The sequence below is a fragment of the Camelus bactrianus genome, chromosome 12 (genome assembly GCF_048773025.1).
Source record: "Camelus bactrianus isolate YW-2024 breed Bactrian camel chromosome 12, ASM4877302v1, whole genome shotgun sequence".
Lineage (NCBI taxonomy): Eukaryota > Metazoa > Chordata > Mammalia > Artiodactyla > Camelidae > Camelus > Camelus bactrianus.
Window position 1 is genome coordinate 13,201,299 of NC_133550.1, and position 24,248 is coordinate 13,225,546.

General features: G+C 57.0%; 1 protein-coding gene across 9 annotated transcripts; it reads left to right on the forward strand.

The window, feature by feature from the left end:
- Positions 1 to 3,514: 3,514 nt before the first annotated feature.
- Positions 3,515 to 23,919, forward strand: ZNF385A (zinc finger protein 385A). Of its 9 annotated transcripts, none has more exons than XM_074374714.1 (9): positions 3,515 to 3,642; positions 10,107 to 10,243; positions 15,252 to 15,311; positions 17,479 to 17,589; positions 19,275 to 19,437; positions 21,348 to 21,590; positions 21,969 to 22,138; positions 22,350 to 22,445; positions 22,581 to 23,919. In XM_074374714.1, exons 1-9 carry the CDS (start codon positions 3,633 to 3,635, stop codon positions 22,809 to 22,811), a joined length of 1,221 nt encoding a protein of 406 aa, XP_074230815.1. In that variant the 5' UTR covers positions 3,515 to 3,632; the 3' UTR covers positions 22,812 to 23,919. The 9 variants fall into 9 exon arrangements, with proteins under 9 accessions (XP_074230815.1, XP_074230821.1, XP_074230816.1 ...); XM_074374717.1 differs by lacking the exon at positions 3,515 to 3,642 and adding an exon at positions 8,873 to 9,010; XM_074374720.1 differs by lacking the exon at positions 15,252 to 15,311 and having other exon boundaries at positions 3,516 to 3,642; positions 17,466 to 17,589.
- The last annotated feature ends 329 nt before the right edge of the window (positions 23,920 to 24,248 follow it).

The window sequence follows — 24,248 nt, forward strand, 5'->3', positions numbered from 1 at the left end:
TTCTTACAGCTTCTTTCCATGGGGAACCAGGAGTGTGACCCCCAGGAACTGTGGAGCTAGTTTTGTGGTTCCCTTTTCTTAAGTGAAAGAGATGATGGAAGGGGTGAGAGAGGGCTTGAATCCTCTGCCCATCACCCAGCCCCACCAGGTCTGGTCCCAAACGGCTCCAAAAGAAGAGAGAGGAATCCCTTCTCTTTGTGTTGGAAGATTAGTGAAGAATGCAGAGGGGCAGGGGACCAAGCTAAAGGTGGGGGAAGATGGTCCAGAAGACTCACCTGGGCTTCCCTAAACCAGAGCAATGAAATGGGTTGAGAGAAAAGGCCACAGAACTAAATCAGAAGAAAGCTGGTTAGGTTTTTGTTTTGTTTTAATTACCTACTGTATACTGGTGGGTAGACGGGGTGTTAAATAATTTACACACATTATCTCATTTAATTTTTATCCATCATCCTGTGGAGTAGGTACATTTACACGAGGGGAAATTGAGGTCCAGAGAGGTTATGTAATTTATTCAAGGTCACACAGAGTCAAATTCAGCTTCGCCAGACTGTGAAAGCCCTCGTTCTTAAACAACATGGCATAGGGTTTGGGTCTTTGGGAGAAGTCAGAATGAGGGAACCCCTCAGGGTCCTCTGTCTCCTTGAGGTCTGTCCTAATGTCCAGCAAGAGAACGAAGAGGGGTGCTGAAATTCTAATGAAATTTTAAGAGGCAAAGATGTCCATGTCCTGCTAGACCAGAATTGAGCCACCAGAGGGCAGCACAGCCACAATTTCGTAGGAATTTGGGGAAGGGAGGGTCCTCACTCTTCCTCCATCACCAGGGCTATTCTTATTAACTTAGGCTCCCACCTAGCAGTGCCTGCATGATCTCAAAATACCTCTCCTGGGACACCAAGCCTGCTCCATGCTCCAATCTGTGACTTCTGATATTTCCATACCGCAGGAACTTCTTCCCAGAATCCATGAATGCAGAGGGACCGATTGGGAGGGGGAGTCCTGATGAGGCAAAGAGCCACCCAGTATTCCCCAGGATGACAGCTGTGGCACATCAGGGCACTGGGAATTCTCCAGGAAGGAAATCCCATACTCTCCCCCTTTAAGGGGAGGGGTGGGAGTGGCATCAGCCAAACCCCAAGGGCCAAATCTGAGATGTCTTACACTATTGTGAGGAGGAAATGAGGAGGGGAAGTGGGCTGTAAGTATTGGGCTGTTCTCATGGGTGTGTCTGTGTAGTGCCTCTACCTCTGAGTCTCAGAGAGTGACAAGGTCTCCCCTGAGGATGCACAATACAAGGTAGGAATTCCTTGGGCTCAGAAATGCTGCAGATGTAACCTAGCACCAGCCTCTCTGTCCCTGAACTGTAATTCTCAGGCGCTGGTCTGTTTCCCCTTCCAAATCTCCCAGACCCTCCAGAGCATGTCTGCCTCCCATCTTGAGACTTGAATGATGCAGAGGGACATGAGGGTAGAGGGCCAGAGGGTCAGGGTCAGGCCTGAGTCCTAGCCATGTCTGTGTCAGTGGAGACAGAAGGGAGGCCCCAAGAAGGGAACAGAGCAGCTGGGGGCGCAGGAGGGGGAGGGGGCGCAGGAGAGGCAGCTGGCAGGCGGGAAGCTGATCGGGGGTCTCAAGTTTCTTGACATCAATTAGAGCAGCCGGCCTGGGCTCATTAGTAGCCAGGGGTGCAGGGCTCATCAATAATGAATTCACCCTGCACCCTGCCCCGCTCCAGCTGCCTGCAAGGTCACCCCGCCCTCTAGCCAGCTGCCTCTCCTTGGTGAGCTAAGCAGCCCCTCTTCTGAGACCTCTCAAACTCCAAGTCCCCAGGGGCAGTGGGGGGGGGTGAACAAAGCTGAGGGCAAAGGGGTCTCAATCACCGATCAGCCACGCCTGATGCTGACTCTAGTTTGTTCTCTGAGTCCACCCAGGAGAAGAAAGAACGGGAAGAGGCAAGGAGGAGTGTATGTGTGGGGGATGGATAACAAGGTCTGGGAGAAGCAGGCTTTGTGATTCTAGGGTCAAACAGCATGGTGGTAGGTCAGATCTGGAGCAAGAGGACCTCCTCTGATGGGCTTGGAGACCCTACCTTCTCCCCCAAGGTCAGACTTGGGCAGCGAAGCCACAGTTCCCTGAGATCTCTGGGCCTCTGGATCAGAAAAAGACCAAGGCACTGGCAGCCCCAGAATCCTCTTGCCCTCAAGCTGAAGCACCTTGGCAGGTGCAGAAACATATCTTGTCTTCAGACCAGATCAGTGAGGTAAGAACAAGAGACTGCTGAGGCCCAGAAATAGGAACTTGAACTTCCTGTACCTTAATTAGCCATCTAGTCCCAAATTCCCTGCAGGACCCAGGAGTGCAAGTCGCCAGTCCCTTTCCAGTTTCCTAGACTGTTCCAAGACTCCAGTCTCACCCCTCTTCCACCGACTTCTTCCTCCCTGGCTCCACCTTCCCAAAGTTCCAAGCATTATAGTTCCTAGTCACAGCTCCTTTCCCTTTGGCTGGGGTTGGCCTGAAGCTGGCTGCCTGGCATTCTGGGAAATCCTCCTGCTGCCCTCCCTCTTGGGCAGGTACAGACAGGTCCAGGCTGTAGCAGCTGCATCTTCCCCAGACACCTTGCAGACTCCCAGACTCCAGCCTCGTGTTGCCATCCCAGCTGCCCGCCTCTAGCCAAGGCCCCCTATCAGTGCTTAGAATACATCCGGTGTGCTGTACTCCACCTTCCCCCTGACATTCTCCCCAGCCCATACATTCTTATCCTCCATCCTCCCCTCCACTTCATCAAAGACCCCCCAGCAGGCCTCTTCAATCCAAGCTCACCTTAGTGGGGAATGCCCTGGATAGATGCTCCCATCCCCACACCAGTCCACGTCATGTCTACAAGGTTGAGCCTCAGTTCTGGATCTTCTGTCATCTTCTGGTTGTCCTAATGATCTCCGTTGCAAGCTTCTATTTCCACCTCTTTGGGTCCTTTGATTGCAGTCTCTTCCCTCAGACCTTCCCTAAGGACCTAAGCATTCAGACCCCAGCCAGAGATCAACCTGGGGTCCATCTTCAACCCCACGTTTCACCTCTGAGACCCAGCCCCTAGGCATCCAACTCCAAAGTCAGAGGAACAAGCTAGGACCCAAATATTCTCTGCCCCACCCCCTGCCCCCGCCCAGCTCATCACTCTGGAGAGGATTCAGGTGTCCAACCCAGGCCCCATCCCTCCCCAGAGTATTTAGGCATCCCTCACCCCATATCAGCCCATGACCAGACTTCCCACCCTCAGACTCAGCCCTTCCCGGGAACCCAGGCATCTTCGTTTCCAGCTTCCTGTATCAGCACACACCGTCTTCTAGATGACTTGCTCCCCTAGCCCTGACTGCAGTGACACTGTAAATCCAGGAGACTCAGGGGCAGCAAGGAGAAGAGACAGCGGGAGGGGGCGCGAGGAGCCGCCAGGACGCCCCCTCCTGGAGCCCTGGGTGCCCGGATCCCCGCTCCTCCCGTCTTCACCTGCTGCGGGCTCCGCCCCCGCTCCTCCTCGGCCGGCCTCGGCTCCTCCCTCGACTCCACCCCCCCGTACCCCCAGCCCAGCCAGAACGGCCCCCGGGACAGAGCGACGCGGAACCCCGGGCGCCAGGGTCCCCAGCATGATCCTCGGTGAGTGGGCTCTGCGGCTCCAGGCTCCAGGCTCCTGGGTCCCTCTCAGTAGGTCACCCCCGCCCAACCTCCGGCACCGCGGTGACTGCGGCCGCCCGTCAGCGACCGATTCCCCCTCCCCCTTCATCTGGCTCCACATCTGGGGCCCCCTCTTGCCCTCTTCCCCAAACTGCTGCTTCTTCTCCCGGGAATCTAGGGAGTGGTAAAGGGGGAGGCAGAGCCAAGTGAGACCCCCTGCCCCATAATGAGAACATTGCGTATTCATGAGGCTCATGAATATTATATGACAGTCTACGAGAGGCTGGGGGAGGGGGCTGGTCCTGGCCTGGTGGAGTTGAGGGAAAGGTTCGGACCCGTCCTCTCCTCACCCCCCAGCGCCTCCCCTCACCCTTGGCTCAAACACTCCGACATCCTTCTGGGCCCAGGATAAGAGGGAAAGGAGGAAGTGGGGGGCGGGCGCGGGGGGTGGGGGGAAGAAGATGGTGGGTGTAGCTTCGAGGTGTGTGCGGTGGGAGGTGGAACCTGAAGGCTGAAGATAAGGGGCCTGGGGAGAAGAAGGGGTGGGGAACTCTGCATCCCCGGGCCCCTGCAGCTTGGATCCTGTCTCCGCAGCCATCCTGCCCCAACACGCTGGGACCTGCCCCTCTCCCTGCTCCGGCTGCCTGGGCCCTTCCTTCCCGGCCTCCTTCTTCTCCTTCTTCCCCTACCCCACCCCCACCCCTGCCCTGGGCCGGGGGCACCGGGAGAGGAAGGGGCCTCGGAGAGAGTGAGGATGGGGGAGGGAGACTCCCGCCAGGCTCCCACATCCCTTCAGCCACAACCACCCATGACCTACATGGGAAGGGAGCCCCGGGTGGGGGCGGAGAGGGACTACTGCACACTGGACTCATCAGCTGGGCTCCAGGCCCCGGCCTCCACAGTAGTCCCTGGGTCTGCTCTGTCCTCTGACCTCTGCCCTGGCTAGGCCGGTTCCTGGGCCTTGTTTGTGGTAGGAGACCCCCCCCACCAGGCCCAGACACCTGTGGTCCCCCTGCCCCCCACCGGGGACACTTGGCTCCAAGCTGGCGCCCCAGGGCTCCCCTGGCTCCCACCTCAGCCCTCTGCTGGTGCCTCCTTGGCTCTTTTGCTTTTCTTCTTTCACTTGACCCCTATTGACTCCCACTAGGGGTCTCTCTCCCCTTCTGCCCTCCTTCCTCCATATCTTCTCTCCCCCTCCTCTATCTCCTCACTGTCTCACCGCTTTATGTCTGCCCTCCTGCACCTGGCACTCCATCAAATCTATTACATGAATGAGCGGATGGAGGGATGAACACCGGCTGCCTGCCTCCTTCCCAAGAGTATCTCTGGCAGGGAAGAGACTCCCCACTTTTCTATGAGGACTGTCTCTACTCTAAAGTGACCCCCACCAACACACTGGGACTCAGGTCCCCAGAGGACAGGCTCCATATTCCTTTAAGCTGTGCAATCCCCACACCCTGGCTCCACCCTGGGCACGGGCCCCAGAGGCAGCATCACACTTGTTCAGGAAAGGCCAGTGTAAGCCATGCTCCCCCTGGGCAGTAGGCCTTGGAGAAGACCTCAGGAAGCTGCTCGAACCAGACCAAGATCTCCTACCACAGGCAGAATGCCAGGGGCCACCAGCTGGACCCCCCACCACATCTTCCTGAGGACGCTGTAATTAACTCCCTGCTTGTGCCTGGACAACGGAGGGTCAGGAAGCCTGGCAGGCCGCACACCTTAGCCCTCTTTGAGGAAGGAAAGGAGAGAGGGAGGAAGCTTCCAGGCAGGGCTCGAGGCCCATTCTAAGGCTTTCAGGTTCCGAATGCTGAGGTCCACTGAATCTGTGTGCAGGTGAGGCCCAGCCCACCTGTTAAAGAACTAGTCTGTGGGCCAGGTTTAAGGTGGTGGTTTTGGGCTCAGGTTTCCCGTTCTGAGCCCTTCCTACCCTTCTCTCCAACTGGGTCCCTGCTGTGCTGATGTGGGTGGGTCGGGGGAGGGCATTGAAGGAGGCCTTTCCCGTCAGCCTGGGGAAGATTTCCCAGGGGTCTTCCTTCTTCCTTCCCTGGCTACCTCCTCCCTTTAGGCCCCGCCCCACTGACATTCACCCCAGGGTTATTAAGGATGATGGTTGGAGTAGTTGTTCATAATCATCCCCTTGTTGCTTTCATCTTTGACTTCAAAGCCTTTCCAGCACTCAGCCTGCCTCTTGGCAAGATGGGGGAAATTGAAGCAGAAGGAGACAGATACCTGGGACTTGGTCAAGAAGGCAAGATCCAGGATTTGAGGCCCTCCCTCAACCCCCAGCTGTAGGCATTTCTGGGGTTAGAAAAGGCCAAAAGGCCTGAAGAAAAAAAGAGATGGATTAGAGATGAAATTCCAGTCCAGATTCCAACCCCGTTTCTCCTGTGGTCCCGGAGCGTAATTCCCACTTTAACCCAGTGCTGACCCTGTGCTTTTAGCCACTTTGGGCCATAACATGACTTGCAACCCTAACCCCAATACCTGTCTCTGATCTGAATCTCATCCCTACCCAATCTCCAGGCCAGCACTAACCTGCAGCCCTACTCTAACACCCTTCCTGGCTCCTGTTCCTACCCAGACGCTGCCACTCCCTGAGCCAGCTCACAGCAGACACTCCCATGCTTTGCCACGAGGGCTTCAGGCCCCAAGCCCAACCTGAGACAGCCAAGGGGCTGGGACTCCCACCTGGGCAGAACTTCTGGGGGAGAGAGGAGGGAAGAGACCAGCCCTCAGTGGGATGGAAGGAGTCGGATGGGGCTTGTTGTGGCTTGGTCCTGGAGGGAAAACCTGAACAGGGTCAAAGTGCCCAGGGCTAGGTAGGGCACAGAAATGGACAGGTGGACATCCGTCCAAGGGACTGAGAGTTCACCCCCTCTAAAGTGTGTTAGGAACTGTCTTTAATAAAGCGTTTGGCTGTTCCCCACAGAGCTGGGTGGGGCTTTAGCTGCTGGAGGTAATTACTCTAATGAGCTTCCCTCTTGAGTGGCCTGTCCCAGCCAGACCCCAGCTCCTCCCTGCCCTGCCCCACATGTGTGTGCACACCTACACGTGCACACATACACACACAAATGCACACTCCAGTTTGCTCTCCGCCCCCTCCTGCAAACCCATCTGAAGCCCTCATCAGAAGCCCTGGATTGCCTACTGCATTTTCTGCTTCTCAGCCCTCGGTGTATTCTTGCCTTTCACCCCTCCCATCCCTAGAAAAGTGTGGTGCGTGAAAGCCACGTCTGAAGCCAGACAGACTGGTTCAGATCCCTCACCAGCTGTGTGACCTTGGTCAAGTAACTCCCTCTCTGAGCTGATGGTCATCATCTATCAGATGAGGATTTGTTTATTCAGCAAACATTTATTGAGCTTGCTTTGTGGCAGGCCAGCACTTTATGTGGATATATTCAATCTTCCCAACAACTCCACGAGGCAGGTACCATTGCTCTCATTTGACAAAAGAGAAATGAGACAGAGAGAGTCCGGAAAACGAGCTGGTTACCCAGCTAGTGAGCGGTGGAGTCATCCACAGGGAGGCAGTGTGCATAAAGTGCCTGGCATACAGGCAGCCCTCAAAAAGTGACAACTGTTATTGTTCTCAGGAAGTAACGGAGTGAACTGAGGCTTGGGCTACCTAATGCCAAGGGCCCTGCTTCTGCCCACTCAGTCCATAAGCTGCCACCTTCCCCCACCCCCTCAGATCTCAGTGGAGGGGACCCAGGGATCTTGGAAAAAGACACATGAATCTCCAGTTGCCCACCTTGCTTCCTTGCCTCACTGCATCCTTAGTTCACCCCTTCCTCCCACTTCCCCTTCCCTGCCCCCACCCCAGGGCGCATGTCAGTGGAAAAGATGAGTCGCTGGCCAGAAGGAACTGAGCGGCTGCTACCTGTTTTCCTCCAACCCCAAGCAGCGCCTGGAACTTGTTCTCCCTTTCCTCTCCTCGGTCAGGATGGAAGCTTTGCCCAGGTCTCTGCTCCAGAGTTAGACTGGAGCCCTTTGGGGTTAGGTAGCAAGAAAGAATTTACTACAGAAGGCAACAGATCTTGATTCAAATCCCAACTCTGATACTTACAAGCTGTGTAACATCAGCCAAGTTGTTTGTTTTTAACTTCTCTGAGCCTCAGTTTCTTCATATGTCAAACGGTTGAACACTAGTATCAGCTGCTCCATAGAACAGCTCCCTCAGAGATTAAATGTGATAATATTCAGAATCCATTACCTGACACAGAGCGGCTCCCGAATACATGCTTTTCTGTTGCCTTTTGCAGAACTCACCTCTCCCCTCTGAGATGGGTGTTTGAGGGGTGGGGGTCTAGAGCTGGGAAAAGGGTCAAGGAGCTGAGCTGCCACCCTCTCTGGGCCTGGAGCTATGGGGCGAGAGCAAGTGCCAGCCCCCAGCCAGCTGCTCGGGGTGGGTGCTGGGTGCCGGGGACTCTGGGAGTGCTCAGGTTTCTGTCACCATTCCTGATGCCGCCTGGGGCTCGTTAAGGCTGCCCTGGCCTTGTGTGCCAGGCGGGAGGGGGCGGGGCATGGAGGGGAGAAGCCATGAGGGGACAGACAGGAAGGGGAGATGGTCACCCTGCCCCATCAGTCTGTCTGTCCCTCCCTCTCCTCTCTCCCTCTCTTGCTCTCTGTTCTCTGTCCTTTGGGCTTTCTGCCCTGGTCTCTAGCTCTGTGTCCAGCTTTTCAGTGGTGTCTCTGCTTTTCTCCCTCAGTTCAGTGCCTCTTCATCTCTCCATTGTCCTCTGTTCTCTTCTCTCTGTGTCTATGTCCCTTTTCTCACTCACCTATACCTGCTTCTGTCAGTCTTTCCCATTCTCTCTCACTCACTTTCATCTGTCTGTCTGTCTGCCTCTCTCCTCTCCCCTGATCCCATCCCAACCCCGAGGTGGCGGAAGAGGGACTGGCCATGGCATACAGACCCCCAGCTGCCCAAGGGCCAAAGCCAAGCATCCTGCCCCTCTCCTTCAACCCTTAGATGTCTGGAGCCCAAGCTCCCAGGAGCCTTGACCCCTCTCTGCCTCAGGCCCCCTGGCCACCCAGTCCTATCAGTGGGTGGAAAGGACAGACCCCTCCAGACCTTCCTGGACCAGCTCCCTGCCCCCAGCTGTGCCTGAGCCCTCCCCACCCCCTCCCTCTCGCCTCCAATTCCCCTAATCCCTGCTCCCCCGCCCTCCCCTCTGCCCCAGTTTTCCAGGACTCTGATTGGCTGATCCTACTGACTGGACTGGGGGGGGGGGCTGGCAAGGGAGGGGGCAGGGGGCAGAACCAAGGGAAGGGGACGCTGTCAGGCCCAGGCCCCTGGGGGGCCAGGGCCAGGCCACTGCCTGGGGGCAGCGGGCACCAGACACTGAAGGTATGGAAAGGGACAGTCTCTGGAGGGAGCAGGAAAGGATCCTGGGGGGGACCCTCTGCCCCAGTAAGGTCAAGGGAGGACGGGGCTAAGTTGCAGCCTCCTGGGTTTGCCTTTGTTCCTGGGAACCCCTGTTGCTGGCAGGGGCTTGCTCGAGCAGTGAAGGGCAGCCAGAGTTCCCTGACTGCTTGACAGCGAGGTTGCAGAAGGGAGCTGGGCCGGCAGAAGCTCAGAGGGGTCCTGGGGGCTTCCGGGCTTCCCCTGTGGAGTCTGGCAGGGTTCCTCCCATGGGTCTAGGGGAGGAGGAGAAGGTTTCAGGGGAGGGGAGTGGAGTGGCTGGCCTGGACTTTCATTTCCCCTTCGGGTCAGACCCAGGCATTCCCCTCCCAGAGGCCAGGTCGCAGTTCCTCCTGCAGAGCTGGAGCTGAATGTCCCACTGCAGCCAGAGTGGCGTGGGGAAGACAGGGAGGCTGGGAGAGGGGCGCTGAGAATGGCCCCAGGCAATCCACCTCCCAGAGCAAATGTCGCTCACCTACCCCCAGAGATGTCGGCAGTTAATTAAGAATTACGATTGGGACAAAATCATAACTCTTGAAGGAGCCTTGAAAGAGTCAGTAACCCTCGTCCAGATCTAGGCCTCAATATCTCCCCCAACTCCCCAGGCAGAGAGATGAATCACCCACCTGACTGTTCTCCCTGGGGTGTGACTAAGGCTTTGGGATTCCCTGGGGGAGAGCAAAACCGGAAGAGGGGAGTGGCCAGGAGCCTGAGACTCCCAGGCCTGCTGGTCCAGCAGGCGGCCCACAGGGAAGGTCCCTGCTCTTCCTTGGTCTGTAAAAGGTCTTGGGGGAGGGAGGCTGGAGAAGGGGGAAGTGAAAATCACCCAGAAGGGAAGAACGATGGGTTTGCACCCCCCCCCCCCCAGGCCCACAGGGCACCGTGCTCCATCGCTCCGGAGCCAGAAGCAGGGGAAGTGTGTGTGATGGGGGTCATACTTCTGAGCGTCGGGGCCCCAGCTGGGGAGTGGGACTGACAGACCTGGGTGGGGCTCCCAAGCTGCAATCTTCCTGCCCCACATAATGTTTTCTTTGCCCTGTAGGCAGCTTGAGCCGGGCAGGGCCCCTCCCTCTGCTCCGGCAGCCCCCCATCATGCAGCCCCCACTGGACCTCAAGCAGATCCTGCCCTTCCCATTGGAGCCCGCACCCACCCTGGGCCTCTTCAGCAACTACAGCACTGTGAGTAGCAGCCTGCTTGGCAGCCCCACTCTCCTGTGCCCCTGCTCTTTCTCTCCCTCGGATCCATCCCTGCCCTCTTCTCCTCTTGGGTCTAATTCCTCATCTCCTCTTAGGACCCCATCTCCCTCACTTCTAGTCAGTTATGAGGGTCATTGGCTTCTGGTATACCATGGACAGCAATAACAGCAATAGCTAATATTTGCTGAGGTCTGGCTCTGGGCCAGACAGTGTGCGAGGCGCTTTATGTGAATCATCTCATTCAGTCCACATCAGAAAAGTCATGAGACCTAGGCTGGCAGTAGTGACTACAGGGAGGTGGGAAGACGGACGATGCAAGGGCGTAAGCAGCCTGTCTGTAAGTTCCCGCTCTCCGGAGCCCACAGTTGGGTGGGTCAGGTCAGTGGGGTAGGGCTTGGAGGGCTGGCAAAGTTGTCTAGATTTACTGTAATATGAAATAGGAAGCCATGATCCGTTCTTGAGCAGGAATGTGACTTGGTAGGGGCAGTGTTTGAGGAAGGTGAATGGAGCAGCTGGATGGAAGGGAGGAGAGGCTGGAGGAGGGTGGCCAGTTGGAAGGCTGTCCCAGCAACACGGGCCTGCAGGGGAGCCTGGAGCACCAGACGGGGCCCGTGGCAGCGGCAGAGTGAGTGGAGAAGAAGGAAGATGGACGAAGTGTTTCCAAGGAAATATTGACAGACCATGGTGACCAACCAGTGTTTGGGGGATGGGGAGAAGAGAGAGGATGAGTCAAGAATGACTCCAGGGTTCTGGCCTCTGCGGATGGGAGAAAGAAGTCACTGTGACAGGGGCAGGGGGTTGGAGGAGGAAGCTGGCCTGGGGTGAGGCTGCTGAACGCGTCTAGGACATGGTGCGTTGGTGGACCAATGGGACACTGAGCCAAAAATGTCCAATAGACAGTTGGAATTTGGGGCCTGGAGAGTGGGCTAGAGCTAAAGACTTGGGGGGAAATCAGTTTATTCAACTTAGGTAACCCATCATCAAACCAGATTCAGCTGCAAACATGCACTGAGCATCAACTATGTACCAGGCACTGCAGTAGATGTTTTTATACGTGATCGCATTTAATCTTTGCCACAACCCAACGAGGTAGATGTTATTATTCTATTTTGACATACTGGAAGACAGAAACTAAGGCGCAGAAGGGTTTAGAAATTCATGTAAGTAGACACTGTACGTGTCTAAGGTATGGTTTGAACCCACAGCGTCTGACTACAAATAGAGTCCTCTTTATGCCACAGCTGTTTCCTCCAAATGTCTCCCAGAGAATCCAAACCAACATTTGCATTGCACTTTGAGGTTTACGAAGCATTTTCCATATCTCAATCTTTTTAGCAACCCTATGGGGTAGCTGTCATTTTATCCTTGTTTTACAGATGAGAAAATCGAGTACTGATCATAAGGAAGGCACTGTCCTAGATACGGTGGAGACATGAGGGTAAATGTGATACGGTCCGATCCTGAAGGTGCTTATGTTCAGGGAAGAAGTATAGAAACGTACACAGCGATCTATAAAATACTGAGGCAGAGACACTAACAAAAATTCAACTGAACAAAAAAAATTTTGAGCACCTACTATGTCCAGGGCACAGCGCCTTGTGTCAGGGACACAGGACTCAGTCTGTGCTTGGAGAGTTCACAGTTCAGTAGGAATGATAACAAATTAACAGCTACCCTACAGTGTGGAAGGAGCTGTGTCGGAGGCAGATAGCTTGTAGGGGAGCCCAAGTGAGTATCAAGAAAAGACTTGCTGGATGTGGTGGTGCCTCAGGGATCAACCAGAGCTGAGCAGAAAAAAAAAAGAGTAGAGGAAAAGGGGATTGAAGCTGGACCAGGTGATGTTATGATTTGAGCTTTGAGGAATTATTAGCAGGACTTTAAAAGGGACCTTAGAGAATATTCCAAGTTGAAACAAGGGCTAGAAAAGAGCTTTTGAGAATGTGCAGTTGACTGGGTGTGACTGGAGCAGAAGGTGCTGGGAATACTTCCTCCCAGCTGTGTATTTGATTTACACTTAACCTCAGGTCTCCCACCATTGTCCCCGTTTTATAGATGAGGAAACGCAGACCCAGAGAGGTTGTGACTTGCCCAAGGTCACAAAGTTACTTAGACAATTCACGTGGATAATCCAGGGTGTCTGAGTCCCTCAGGGTTCATGGCTCCAGCCTCTAGTGGGGACAAGCTATTTAAAGCCAGGAGCATGGATAAGCTTGGAGAGTGCGACCGAGTGTTGAGCAGCATCAGCCTTGGCATCTGACTGGCAGGATTTGAACTGATGTTCCAGAAGTACTGGCTGTGTGACATTAGGCAAATTACTTAACCACTCTGAACCTCAATTTTATTAGCTGTAATAGTACCAACTCACAAGGTTGTTGTGAGAATCATAATGCATATCATAACGCCTAGCACAAAGTTTTCCATCAGTGTTATCTGCTATGGTTATTGTGTTATTTCTATTATTTTTTATTTAAGAGAGGATCAGGGAGAGAAAGGTAGTTTGGCCAAGGTCTGAGCCTTGGGGAATAAGCAGAATTAGGCAGTGGGAACAGGAGGAGTCTCCAGCAAGGAAATGAAGGAGCCACTGGAGGGGGTGGGGACACAACCAGGTTCCTGTAGAGTTGGAGAAGCCAAGGGAGAGAGTGTGGCAGGCTGCATCAATAGTGTCAAATTCTGCAGGGGAACAAGGACTGCAGAAAAGCTGCAGGCGGGCCTTGGCAGTTCCGTGCAGCAGTTAAGTACATGGCTTTGGAGTCAGGCTGCCCAGGTTTAAATTCAAATCCCAGTTCAGCCACTTACTAGCTTATGACCTTGGGCAAATTATTGAGCCTCTCTAAACCTCAGTTCCCTCATCTATAAAATGAAGATAATAATAGTACTTACTTCGAATAGTGGTTGTGAAGATTAAATTAGATAATCCATGCAAAGAGCTCAGTACAGAGGCTGGCACATTCCAAGGGCTCAGTCAACATTAGGCTGTGGTGGTGATGGTATTATTATTCATGGCAGAGTCCTTCCCTGCACTAATGCTTCCAGATCTCTCTCCTACGCTGGCTGGTCTAACCCCTTAGACCCCTCCCTGCGTTAGGCTTCCCTCTGTCCTTGGATGTCCCTCACTGTCTCCCAAAGACAGCCTCTCTCTGCATCCAGTGCCCTGTTTCACTCACCTCTTGGCCCTAAGTAGAATGGAGAAGATGAGATCCAGAGATGAGAGCGGGAATCCTAGAACCTACCCAGAGAGAATAAGGAAGTGTTTGGGGAGTGGGCTGCTCTGCCCTCCTGTCCCTCGAACCGCGATGCTGCCCCCACGCGACCGCCAGAGGGCAGCAAGTGCACGAAGCATAACTCTTCGCGAGCCTGGTTCTCCAGCAGGTGGCGGGCGAGGGGAGGAGGTGGGAAGAGGTTAAGGACCGTGTCCCCAGACTGAGGTCGCTTCTGCCCTGGGCGTCCCCAGCTCCACCATTCAGAGGAGTCACTGACAGAGCAGTGCCTGCCACCTGGGTACCTGGGCTTGGTTTCCCATCCCTAGCAGGGGAAGTGAGGTAAAAGGGGCACCGGGGCCGTGTGCAGAAGGAGCAGGGGAAGGGTCGTCTGGGGACTAGAAAGAAAAGCTGTCAGCAGAGGAATTAAGTGCAAGGGATGAAAGAAAGGAGAAAAGTCCTCACTAGAGAACAGGGTCGGCCACTGGATTGGTGGGGATACTGGACCCTGCAAGGGTCCCCAGTGGAGGAAGACGAGGTCATCTGGTCCATGCTCCGTCGTTCGGCCCAGGGGCCCCTCTCCAGAACCAGGTCTTCCTGGAACGCGTGTCTGGACATAGACACCCTCTCCCCTCCTCCCCTCCTCTTTTCGCCCTAGGGCCCCTTCATCCCTCCCAAGCTCCCTATCCCCGCCCTCATCTTCGGCCCTCCCTCGGCCCCGCCTCTGGGGCGGGCTCCGGTCCCGGCCGGCGCCGCCTCCCCTTCTCCCGGCCGGCCCGGCCGCACAGCCCCGAGCCACCCGGGCAACGAGCGCCGCGTCCCCGGCCTGCCCGGCCCTGCCAGGCTCGGCCCCTCTGCCCGGGTCCGCCATCCCGGGCCATGGAGCCGCGTCCCCCGGGGTCCCGCAGGGTAAGCCACCCGGCCCCTCCTCTCTCCCTGGCTCCCGCCGCTGCCGCAGAGCCCCCACCCCCCCACCCCATCCCCGCCCGCCCCTGCCCGGCTCCCTACCTCTCTCTTCGCCCAGTCTTCGGGTTATCCGGCCCATCCCCCACGACCGGCGCGGCCCCAACCAGTCTCTGGGTCCCAGCTGGCGCCCGCAGACTGCTGACACCATGCTGGATACCCCGGCCTCTGTTTCTCAGATCCTCGGAGTCCCTCAAATCTTCAGACTTCCCATCAGGTCCTACACCTACCCTCAAACTGCCATGCCGCTCAGGTCCCTTATCCAGCCCTGACCCCATCTCAGCCTCAGTCCCCCCCGTAGCATCCCTCCCCCACCAGCCTCCACCTGCTCTTTACACAGCCTCTAGCTCCCTCTCTTTCCTGTTTCAATCCTTCCTGTCCCTAAGGTCTTCCCATCCCTGAGATTCCACCCCCTTCTCTTTTTGCCTTTATTTGGGGGGGGGGGGGATGAAGAAGTGAGGTGGTCACACAGGGGCAGCGGTGCCATCAGATAAAAGGCAATGGAAGGAAATATAATCATAGCCCCCCCTTGTGTTCCTGATCTGGTTTCCCCCTTCCCTCCCCTTTGCCCTTCCTGATTCATTTTGCCCCAGCTTCGGGGAGCTATTCCCTTTCATGTCTGCCGTTGGAGGGCAGGTGGGAGGGGACTGTTTTGTGAACCTTTCCAGACAGTGTCTAGGCCAAAATCCTAGGGAAGAGGCTCTGGAGTGGGATGAGCTCTGGGAGATGCTGGCCTCCACCCCTCCCCTGAGAGCCCTCATCTAGGTCACCAGGGCCTCTTGACCTTGGCCCGGAGCAGCACTTCAGTGGCTCACATTCCATCTGCGCAGGGATTGGGACCAGGGGCCCTCACCTTCAGCCTGGTATCTCCTCAGTTCCTGGAGGAGAAGGTGAGAAGGACCCACCTGACTGGGTTGCTGCTTTCTTCCCTGCCCACCCCCACCCCTTGTCGGTGTTTATGGACTTAAATCTGAGGAGGGGGTTGTGCAAAAGAAAAGGCTCTCACCCTGGAGAACTCAAGTGGAGCAGGGTATCATTCGCAGGGGATGGATGTTGGGATGGTCAGCCCACAGGTCATCCTCAGGGCACTGAGTCCTCAGCCAATCCGGGGAGCAGGCTGGGGTTCTGGCGTGGGGCAGAGACAGAACCAGGGGCCTCTGCTCTCCCTCTACATCCCACTCCTCTCTCCCCACTGTTTTCATCGACTTAGGTTTCCTGGCCCAGATTGGGTTTCTGTTTGGGCTGAATTCCATTCCCCACCCAGCATGTGAGGATGTCCAGGGGCTGAGGAGAACCCTGGGGCAGAGCTGGGGGTCTCTGGTTAGGGAGGACTGATGCTGGGAGACTGGGAGCTGAGAGCAGTCATCTGCCTTCCCCTTTCTGATTAAAGCCTGTCTCCAATTCGGTCTGTCTGTCTTTCTGCCAAACACATCATACAATCACACCAATAAACACACAGCTGAAGATTGCACAACCAGACCATTCACGGCTTCGGCAGAGCCCCTGACACAGAAATGTTGATACATAAGTGATGTACACACAGCACGTGACACGCCTTCACACCCCACCCCTGCACAGATTGATCGTACCCTGCCTAGACACATACTGACACACCCAGTCTTCCCCTGTTTGGCTTTTCATTGAAAAGGACCTGGGCTTCCAGAAGGTGAAGAGCAAGCCACTAAGAGGGGCTGCTTCCAGCCAAGGGCAGACCGAGAGATGGACACTTGTCAGCCAGACTGGTTATCTGAACTCCTGCCCCTGTCACTGCCAAATGGGGCAGCCCCTTTTCCAGGGATGCTAACGCCCCTCTCCTAACATTAACCCAGCCAGCCAGATGACTGGGGGGAGCAGAGGGGAGCCGGGATGTGTGGGCTTTCCAGACCACCTTCTTCCCCTGCTGCGTGTTCCTGTCTCTCACCAGTGTCTCACTGGGAACCATGAAGACCTGGGCCGAGGGAGGGCCTCAGCTGAGGAGCTAAGGACCCCCCAAGTCTCCAGCAACTATTTTTACTTGATCCTTCTGCCCAAAAGATAAGGTTTCAGCTCTAATTTGGTTCCCTGCTTCTGAGAGATCCCAGCCATCACCCAGTCTTGCTCAGCCTCAGCTGCATTCCAGTCTCGCCTCTCCCTGGCTGCCTGGGGGCCAGAAGGGAGGAGGACTGAGCAGGGAGGCAGTTTTCATGCCTCTAGGCCCCTGGCTTCATCCCCTGATAGCAGAAGGCTTCAGAGAGAAACTCCCAACCCCTTCCCTCCTCATGTGAACTCTTGGCAGGAGACTGCAAAGACATCTGCTGACCCAGGGTGGGGGCAGAGGCTGTTCCTAATCCCGCCCAGCCCCGCAGCCCTGCCCTAGAAGCCCTGTGATCAGGGACAAGGAGTTCAGAAGATCTCCGGGCTGCCTCAGGCCAGCCCGACTTCTTAGTTTCCCCCACTTATTCCCCATTATTCAGTGGAGCCACCTCCCCTCTCCTGTGTTCTTCTACTCTCTCTGGAAGCTGCTGCTTTAAGAGGTCCAGGGAGTGAGTGTGTTAGGGCAACCTGGGGCCCAGGGATGGGAAGCTGGGAACATCTGTCTCCTGGGACCAGGAGCTTGGCTTGAAGGTTTTGCCCCATAGTGAAGGCCAAAAAAAGGCTTCAGCCGAAGGCCCTAGGATCCAGGGTGCTTTGGGACTTCCTGTCAGTGGGCCTCTGGTGGATCGACCCAGGGGATCAGTTAAGGTGACAGGGTTGGATCTTCATGGTATGTTGGATGGAGAAAGGGGTCCAGGTTCAAGTTCCAGTTCTGCTGTGAACTCATGCTGTGACCCTGGGTAAACGACTTCTACATTCTGTCAAATGGGAGCATTGAGTCAGTGGACCCCTCAGCTCCCTTCCAGCGCTGTGAAGACTGGGCTGGGAGGGAGTCAGGAGGCTGAGGCTCAGAGCCCTAGGGCAGGCTGGTGGGAAGAGGGGAGGCTCTGGGGACTTGGCTTCAACCCAGCCGCCGCTAGTTGGGGGATGATGGACACGAGTTTTGTGCTGGGGTCCCTGGCTCACCCCAGCCTGCCCCCACAGATGGACCCTGTGCAGAAGGCTGTACTCTCCCACACTTTTGGGGGACCTTTGCTCAAGACCAAGCGGCCCATCATCTCCTGTAACGTCTGTCAGATCCGCTTCAATTCTCAGGTAAGAAACCCAGCCGCTCACCCATCGCACGGGTGGGGCAGGGGCAGCCATAGGGGCCTGGGGGAGAGCAGAGACTGGGACCTCTGGGTGAGGGGCAGGGATTAAAGGGAAATCAGAGGAAGAGCAGGGAATGGGGATGCTGTAGAGGGGGCAGGCTGATGGAAGGCACTGGGAGGGACAAGAGATGGCTGTATGACAACATGAAGTAGCCCAGTCCTCTAAGGCTGACCCTTCCCTCCCTTGGGGACTGAGGCATCCCTAGCTCCGAACTTCTTAGAACACAGGTGGCTGTCATTGTCTGGGTGAGAGTGTGGCCTCTGGCCTCCTGGTCTTGGGTGCGGGGCTGAGTTATGTCATTGGCTCCCCTGCAAAACCTGTGCTGTCCTGGGCCTCTGCTAAACTCCTCCCCGGCCCACCCACTTCCCTCTAACCTCATGGCTTCCCATCTCTCCACCATCCTCCCTCCAAGTCACACACAAGACCTGGCCCGCACTGCTCTCCTATGGGGCTTTCCCATGGGAGAAGCCACACAAAACTCAGAACCGAGGTGTCTGGCCTCCCAGATGGTCTCCCTCTGATACTCCCTCGGGGCTTCTGTGTAGGTCTGGAGGGGGCTTTGTGAGGTGCAGGTTCTGAGAGCTTTTGGAGAAAAACAGCAGAGCCTCATCCTGCTGAGTAGGGGAAAATAAAGCATGTTCTGTTTCTCTACCCAGTCCCCTGGCACACACACACACACACACACACACACACACACACACACACACACACCCCATGCTGCCAGGCTCTGCACACCACTGCCCCACCCCTGGGCTGTCAATCTTCTTTTCCTGCCTATCCACACCTTTTATTTCTACTTTACCCCTGTCTGGGTGACCTTGTGGTTCCAGGATTGTGTGTTCTTAGCAGAGGGTGCACACGGTGTGGGGGTGGGGCCAGGACCAACCCAGCTGCAGACCTCCCCTTTACCTCAACCCCAGGCGTCCCCTCTCTCAACCCTGGCTCCCCTCACTGGCGGTGGGTGGAAGACTGGAGGGGCAGGCGATCAATAGCAGGCAGCCCCCCCTTTTTGCCCTCCCTTCTCTCCCCCAAAGTGGCTCTGTTTTGACAGCTGTCTCTTCTGCTGTCTCTGTCTCCAGAGCTGGGCTTGGGGCCAGGGTCCTCCAGGGTGTCCGCAGAGGCTTCAGGGAAAATGAGACCCAGGGGGGAGTAGTCAGGGTGGACCGCAGGCCTCAGAGCTCCTGGGACTCCCGGCTTGAGGGTGGAAGCAGCGAAGACTGGCTCCTGAGGCCAGGAGACACAGGCACATTAGGCGCAGGGTGAAGAGGAGGCGGACTGGCTGGATTGCAGGCCCCTGCCATTGAGGGCTCCATCATAGGTGGGAGGTCCCCTCCTTTCACCTCAAGACTAGGTGGGAAGCCTGAATCAGCAGCCAGGCCCTGAGCATGGTGGTGGGTGGAGCCTGGGTGAAGTAGGGATCCAGGCGCCCAGCAACTCAAGCTTGAGAAGCTAGTCTGAAACCCTAGGAATCACGAGGGCTCCTCGGCATGGGGCTTTACATCTCCCCAGTGTAGGGAGAAAGTCACTGCAGCCTGCTGAGGCCACCCCAGGACCCAAAGGAGCTCCATGGGGATAATGGTCAGATACGAGGTGATCTCAGATTCCGTTTTCTTCTTCCAACCCTAAAGAGCCAGGCTGAGGCCCACTACAAGGGCAATCGCCATGCCCGAAGAGTCAAAGGCATCGAGGCTGCCAAGACCCGAGGCAGGGAGCCTGGCGTCCGGGAACCTGGAGACCCAGCCCCCCCAGGTGGCAGCCCCCTCAGTGGAGATGGTGGAGCCCCCCGTCCAGGTAGGTCTGCCCCCCCACGCATCCTTCAGCTGATCTTGTCTCCTCCATCCTGTCCTCACGTCCCAGAACTTTCCTCTGCTTTCATCTCTCTCTTCCTAAGCCCCCACTCCACCCCCGCCCCCGCCCAAGGTGAGTCCTAGAGCCAAACACAGTGATGAGAAATTTCCATCCTGTCACCCCCACTCCCGCCCCAGCTCCTCTCAACAGAGTCCCCACTGTCTGTCCTCCCCACCACCCAGTGACTCAGAGAGGGGCTAGGGTGAGGCCACCTGGCAAACTTCCCTTTCAAGAAAAAGGGAACCATCCAATCCAGGAAGAGGCCCCTTTGTCTTGAGGAGAGGGGCAGAGGAGGGAATCAGAGTGTCCGAGGACCTGCCCGTGGGGGCAAGCCAGGCACCTCCCTAGGTAATCTTGGATAGATTTTCTGACCCCTTTGGACCAGAGTTTTCTTTCCTGGGAAGTAAAAGAGTGAGACTTGAAAATCTGTGAGGTCTTTTCCAGGTGTACAAAAAGCAGCTCTGAAATTCTTTCTCCCTCATGGCTGGTGGCCCTCTTCAACCATATTCCCAGTCAAGAAGCTGGAAAGAAAGAACATTAAGAAAGGAAGTAGGAGCCACCCCCATCCTGGGATTGCCGCCTCAGATGTCAGGGCCAGCCTGCAAGGGGCCCGGCATCCCCATGTCCTCCTTGTCCTTGCCTGTCCTTCCTGCTCCAGCCTAAGTAGAATGAGAACCAAGCTTGCACCACTAGCTTGGGGGGCAGGCGCCCACTCTTACCACTCACTGCACACACACACACTGTCTCTCAGGGATGCACAGATAGGGCAAGTGGGTGAGCTGAGTCCTAATTGTGTTCTGGCTGCTTCTTAGCCCGAACTTCTTGGGTTGACTGGGTAATGTCTCTGCAAGGCGAGGATGAGGATGGTGGCAGTGTAGCCAACAGTTCTTGCCTAGCCCTGTTCTAGGTGCCTGATGCATATTACCTCACTTCGTTCCTACGGTATCTCTCTAAGGAGGTAACCATACCTGCCCTGCTTTTGAAAGCCAGGAGGTCCTGTCCAGATTGAGATGTGAATGTGCTGTCTGGATTGGGATGGAGGTGAAGGATGTCACAAATGAGGAAGACTTAAAAAAAAAAAAAAGGGAGACATGAAAGGAGGGATGAGCAAAATGGACACCTGTAGGGGTCAGGAGGTCCCCTCCCACCAATTCCACACCCCGCCCCCACCAGCCTCCCCCTGACCCGGAAACTGGATCGGCTGCTGGAGCAAGAATGGGAGCGCTTGAGTTTCCCCTGTGCAGAGGCCAGAGCCCAGCGCTGAGGCCTGGGGCCTGTGCATCTTTAATCGAGCCATGAATTATAGAGCAGCCCACATCCCTGCTTCTTCCCTCTCTGGTTCTGCTGTTTTCTGTTTCCCTTTTGCCATGTCTGTGTCTGTCTCTCCCAACCTCCAGTCACCTTGCTTCTGCCCCTTCCTAGAGTTCTTTGGCATGCCTCCCCGGGGACTGCCCAGCCTCTGGGAGGGGGCCTGGCCAGGCGGGAGACCCAGGCTGGCTGGCAGGCCTTGGAGGGGTGAATCCCTGTTCCACGCCTCTTCCCCCTGCCACCCTCCCACCCCCAGGCTAGGCTGGCTGCCAGCTTCACCGTGGCTGAAGGGGAGGCCAGTGTGGCTGGCCCCCTCAGCCCTTCCCAGCTTATGGGGAATGAACCAGGCATCGGAGTCTCACACCCAGCCTGCGGCAGCTGGACCACATCTGGCTCCAGCCCAGGGCATGAGAGCATGCATGTTGTCACAGGGTGGGGACTCCTGGGCCCTCGCCCTCAAGGAAGTGGGGGTAGTTCTCCTTCACATAAAGAATCTTCTCCGAAAGCCATCTGGGGTGACCCCTATATTTCTCCCCCAACAACAGTTTCCATGGAGAATGGACTGGGTCCAGCCCCAGGATCCCCAGAGAAACAGCCTGGCTCCCCATCCCCTCCCAGTGTTCCGGAGACTGGTCAGGGTGCGACCAAGGGTGAAGGGGGAGCTCCAGCCCCAGCTTCCCTGCCTGGAGGTAGCAAGGAAGAGGAGGAGAAGGCCAAGCGGCTGCTCTACTGTGCTCTGTGCAAGGTGGCAGTGAACTCCCTGTCCCAGCTTGAGGCGCATAACAAAGGTATGGGCTCCCCGCCCACCCCCCCACCCCAGTCCTCAACCTGCTCCTGCTCCCCACATCCTAACTCTCCTGGCTCCCAACATCCCTGGGTCCTCCCAGACCTACCAGCCTATCTCCCTCCCTAATCATCTTCTTCATTCCTCAGCCCCTTACCTCTTCAGTTCCCTCCCCACCCCACCCCCACATTATTTCTTGTAACTGTGACTCTCCCCTGATCCACCTTGTGTTTGGACGGGTCCCAAGGGGCTTGAAAAAAACCCACACTTGATGCACCCTCCCCCCACCCCCAGTATTTTAATTGGCAATGTGGGCATTTGAGGCCTAGTAAGCCTGGATAATTTTTCTCCCCCCTTACCTTCTGCCCTCTGTGGGCTCCAGGTACTAAGCACAAGACAATTCTGGAGGCCCGAAGTGGGCTGGGCCCCATCAAAGCTTACCCTCGGCTGGGGCCTCCCACTCCCGGGGAACCCGAGGCCCCTGCCCAGGACCGAACCTTCCACTGTGAGATCTGCAACGTCAAGGTCAACTCGGAGGTCCAACTGAAACAGGTGGGTTCAAGGCCCTTCCCAAGAGCTCTGGGGAGTCCACCCGCTAAGAGCCGAGGGAGAACAGGGAGCTTGGTTGAGGGCTCTTCTTCAGGGCCGTCCACTGGGGCCCCGGAAAGGGCGGGGCTGGGTACTGGGGTGTGATTACTCTGCTCGCTGGTGGTCCCTCTGTTCCCTTTGTGGCTCACAGCCCCGCACCCTCTGGTCCCTGCAGCACATTTCCAGCCGGCGGCACCGAGATGGCGTGGCCGGGAAGCCCAACCCGCTACTGAGCCGTCACAAGAAGCCTAGGGGCGCCGGGGAGCTGGCGGTGAGGCCTGGGCGCTGGACAACTTGGCGACGGGGCACTGGAGCCGGGAGGACGGGCCGGCCCTGGGAAAAGTGGAGTTTGCAGGGCCACAGAATGACTCTTCCCTCTCTCTCCCTGCCCCTCTCCCCACTGCAGGGCACTCTGACTTTCTCCAAGGAGCTGCCCAAGTCCCTGGCCGGCGGCCTGCTCCCCAGCCCCCTGGCGGTGGCTGCGGTGATGGCAGCGGCAGCAGGCTCCCCGCTGTCTCTGCGCCCGGCTCCAGCCGCTCCTCTTCTCCAGGGACCGCCGATTACCCACCCCCTGCTCCACCCGGCCCCCGGGCCCATCCGAACTGCGCACGGACCCATCCTCTTCTCCCCCTACTGACCTGAACCCTGAACCCCCTCCCATTCAACCCCCCCCCCTCCAGCCGGGACCCAGGCCTCCGGGCTCCCAGCCCGCCCCTCCTCCCGGCACTCCCTGAATGATCTCTCTCCTTCCCCCCCACCCCGAGGTACGGGGTTCCAGGAAAGGGGAGGGGTAGCGGGGGAGGGGGGCTTCAGAAGGGGGGGAACACCCCAGATCTCAGGGAACCCCGCCCCCTGCCCTTCCCTCTCCCCTAGAAAAGGGGGGGCCGTCTCACCCCCGAGCCCCCTTGGAGACACCCCCCCTCCCAAAAGCCATGTCCATCCAGCCCTTCCCCCCTAAACCTAGCACAAAACGGGGTTCACAAGCCATGGTCGGGGTCCAGGGGGCAGAAATGGATTTTCTTGGCAATAAGCGGACTCTGGGACTCCGGCCCCCTACCCCCAAACTGAAGCGCTTCCGTGAACACCCCCGTCCTCCGCAGGGGGAGGGAAGCAGGCGGGATCCTGGGTCCCTCATAAGCACTTTGGTTTTACCGCCTGCGACCTCACTGTGCCCGCCCCGCATCACGCCCCAGCCCAGGTCTAGCCGGGCCCATGGGCAGCACTTGGCGGCATCTCTGGCACTTGGGTGGGACCAAGTAGATGCCCCTATAGACCCTTCCCTCACCTTTGTCCTCCCCAGTCTGGATTCCATTCTTTTCACCAGCACCCATCGCCCAAGGGGTACCAAGGGGGGCAAGGGGTGTCCAGTCCAAGCCCACCCCCGCCTCGCCTTCCGCAAAACTGTGAGCAAAAAGCAATAGAAGCCTTGCCCCCGCCCCGCCCCATTCCGCAGGATTCGCAGTCTGTAGCCTCCCCCATCCCAGTTCCTAGACCTCATGGCTGTCCCCTCCCACCAGACACCTCCACTGCACAACTCGGGCGGGGTCGTGACCTCCCCCCACCACCCCTGTGGTTTCCGTATCGTCAGCCCTTCCAACACCAACCCGGGAGGGGGACGGGCCCCGCTGGCCTTCCCCTCCCCATCAACTCTTTATGCTTGACGATGTAGCAACCCTGGCCCCGTACCCACGTCTCTCCCTTTTCCCTCTCCCTGACAATAAAGTCTGGATTCGTTGCCCTCCGTCCCCCAGACTCAGAGTCTGAATCTTTGCCCGCTGTTTTGGGAGCAATTCCGCCAGGGGATGTATCTGTGTGATGAGGGGGGCCGGCACACAGGAAAGAGGGCCAGATGAGGAGGGGGGACGGGAAAACGGAGGTGGGAGGAGGCAAGATCCGAGGCTTGCGCCAAGCGAGCAGAGCTCCCCATCCCACTCACCCCAACTCCGGCCCAGCTCAAGTGTTAACTTGGCCCTGGGGAATCATTTCGAGTCCAGGTATCGAATTGCAGCCATGGCTGTTGAGAATTCGCCGCAATTCCACCAGGCGGCGCCAATGACATGGAAAAGAAGACTCC